This window comes from Habropoda laboriosa, unplaced genomic scaffold (genome assembly GCF_001263275.1).
Source record: "Habropoda laboriosa isolate 0110345459 unplaced genomic scaffold, ASM126327v1 scaffold387, whole genome shotgun sequence".
Taxonomy (NCBI): domain Eukaryota; kingdom Metazoa; phylum Arthropoda; class Insecta; order Hymenoptera; family Apidae; genus Habropoda; species Habropoda laboriosa.
The window spans coordinates 276,072-279,112 of record NW_017100510.1 but is presented as its reverse complement, the minus strand read 5'-3'; the positions used below and the strand labels follow the sequence as shown (position 1 = coordinate 279,112).

Below are 3,041 nucleotides of genomic sequence, written 5' to 3'. Positions count from 1 at the left end.
TGATAAGGACACTTGTGTGCTCTGTGGAGAAAAAATTCAAGCCTATCTGGTTTCAAACTCTGCCAGTTTCAAGTCACGCGAGCCAGAAATCGAAAGCCAACATTACTCGGGGTTTTTGCCATACCACGGCGTGGCTCGATTTCCGCGAAGTCATGTAAACATGTTTCACCCTGCTATTGTTGTTGCAAATGTGACGGGGAGAAACGTACGTCGAGGACGGAAGTGGACTTTTTTCGTCAAATCCTGGATAACGTCGCTGATTCAGCTGAATTTTGGGTATTAAGGCTTTCTGTTCTGGATACTGAGTTAGTGGACACTTGCTGATACACGTTTAGGTGGAAAGTAGATTTGTGGTGCACTTGGGCGGCGGAATTTGATAATTATTCTGATCTTATGAGAATGTTATTATCGATACAGTAATTTTAATTCTTTTCTAAATTCAGGGTCGCTAAAAGATGGCAATACAGAAAATATCCTACATAATATAGGAAAATGGCATCGAAAAATAAGAAAGCGATAAAATATGATAGACAGCCAGAAGATTTCAATTACGAAAGAATGTAGTGTCGCCACTCGATGAAACTCTAAATAAACACTGTGCTCGAAAGTAACAAGTAATCCAATAACTTATGAATGAAAACACAAATCCTACGACTTCAACGATAGTTATTAAAATTGCGACTTCCATTAGACGAAGAAGATACTCTACAAATTCCACAGAAACGTAGATTAACCCTTCCACTGCGGCAGATTCTCCCATGTAACGCGCGTGACAAATAAAAGACATTCAATCACGTTCGCAGAAATCTTCATTTCCAAATTTGTTTGATTAAATTAACGCAAAAATGCGCGAAAGATGGAATCAAGGTTTCGAAGAAAGACGACCGTCAGCGGTGAAAGGGTTAAACCACAGAAACTTAATACGTCGCCAACGTCGACGGAACAGTCGAAAGACGTAGAAAACTGAAGTGAAAGGGTTGAAACCGTAACGTTTACAGACTCACCTCCAGGAAATCTGTGAGGGAAGATCCTACCGTGCCTGGACAGTAGCCAAGGATAAAGCGGATAGCTGTCTCTAGGCGGTTGATGAGGATGCGGCGGTGGATGAGGTCCACCTGGTGCGCCGCCATGTGGATACGGCCCGTGCGGAGGTCCATGGGGCGACGCACCGTGGTGTGCTTGAAGGGCAACGGCAAGGTTCGCCGCTTGAAAGTGTTGTGCCGCTGCTAAATTCGCAGCCAAAGCTAACTGCTGCGTGTGATACTCGTTCTGTCCTGTCTGCGGTCCAGTTGGACCGTGTCCAGGCAAACCGTACAAAGATTTCAACTGTTCCGCGGCGACAGCCGCTGCGGTTGCCGCGCCGGGCGGCGGTGCAAGGTAATTCGGACTCGGTCTGACGACTCCTGGAGGCGGTTGAGGATGTGCACCGACGGGAGAATCACCGTGAGATATCCTGTGAGGCGGGCTAGGGCTGTTATTAGGCGTCGATCCTCCGCTGTGGCTATGGACGGTGGTTCGGCTAAAATCCAGGTGTGTCGTGGCGGACAGATGATGATGATGACCATGGTGGTTCCCGTGATGATGATGATGGCTACCAGGATGAGAGGGTGTTCTACGCGAGTTAGGATAGGATTCGACGGAGGAACTTCGTGACACAGGACGATCCGATCCCTCCGAGTGTGCACCGGGCGATCTTGTTGTCACGCGTCTACTACGCGGCGACGAGGAACCCTCGACGTCCATCGGGCTACCATCGTCCCTCTCGATCTCCACGCGTTCCAATCGATCCAAACGATCCTCGCGACCCTGACCACCGCCGCCGACGATCGAGTCGATGCTGAAGCCGATCTTCGGCTTCGACGGCACCGGTACAATTGGCGTCGGCGCGAGCGGCATCATCGTACGATTATCGTACGCCTGGCTGATGGAATGGCCACTTGTGCAGCACGCACGACGGGCACCACTCACCTCGTCCAGGTCAGGTCCGCCGCATGCCTGCGGCCGCCGCGGCGCCGGCTCCTTCAACAGACCGAGAACGCTCGCCTGGCGAACGTCGAGCCACGGATTCCTATTCGCGAACACTTTGAAACTTTTTCTTCTATTTCCAACACTATTTACACACACTGTATAGTCTCCCGAGACTGTCCAACTGTGAATGGAAACTTCGTTGCAATTTTGCGAACAAGTTTTTTTAATCTTCAGAACGATTATTGACGTTTAACATCGTCAACCTTGTCATATGTATGTATATGTACTTCACTGTGAATCTTCTCGTGTAATGTAACAAACCACTGAATCATACGTAGTACATGTAGATCGTCACTGACGGGGATCTCGCGACGATCCCCCTTTAATATCGCAAGTGTCACCAAGGACCAGTTAGCTCACTCGATCGACACGCACTTAGACACCCTATCCATCGAGCTGCCACCGATAACAGAACGCACGTTTCACCGAAAAACGAGCAGACGGAACTGGCCCAAAGAGCGTTAGGTAGAGGCTCGAGATACTACCAGCAGGCACACAGCTCTCTGACGGATGTTTCTGGCACGAGAGCTTGCTAGTGTTTGAGCAAATTACAGGCTAAACGAGGCGCTCTTGGATGGTGGTGGGGGGTGCACCGAGCCGCTTCCCATCCCCACCGCTGCTCCCACTGCGACGAGCGGTGGGGGGCGAGAATCGACCAGAGCTGGGCGGTACTCGCGGTCGCGAACAGCTACGCTAGGCGTATACCAGCCTCGACAGGATTGGACGATTCAGCGAGGCAGAGACTCGCTGGTTAGAACCAGCCTCGCTACTCCGATTCCTCGAGCCACGAACTGGCTGCAGTGGGGCGACGCATTAGTCGCCGATGGGCGTTAAACTCACGTTTTTGTCGTGCGATGAAAATGAGTCGTTTAATTAATACGTCTGGAACCCCTGGCCCCCGTACTACCTCCCTTCCTCTCTCTGCTCGCTCTACCCCCACTACTGTACGTTTCTCCCACCGCTCAAGGTAGTTTCATGGGTTTCGTTCGACCAGGTTTTTTCTCCTCGTTCGT

At 50.6% G+C, this 3,041-nt stretch overlaps 1 protein-coding gene across 1 annotated transcript in view; it reads right to left on the bottom strand.

The window, feature by feature from the left end:
• Positions 1-1,899, bottom strand: part of LOC108576330 (homeotic protein empty spiracles-like) — a 56,399-nt gene extending 54,500 nt beyond the window's left edge. Inside the window, exon 1 of the mRNA XM_017939295.1 lies at positions 1,005-1,899. Coding sequence (XP_017794784.1) covers positions 1,005-1,899 — 895 coding nt within the window. The remainder of the gene's footprint in view (positions 1-1,004) is intronic.
• Between the last annotated feature and the right edge of the window lie 1,142 nt (positions 1,900-3,041).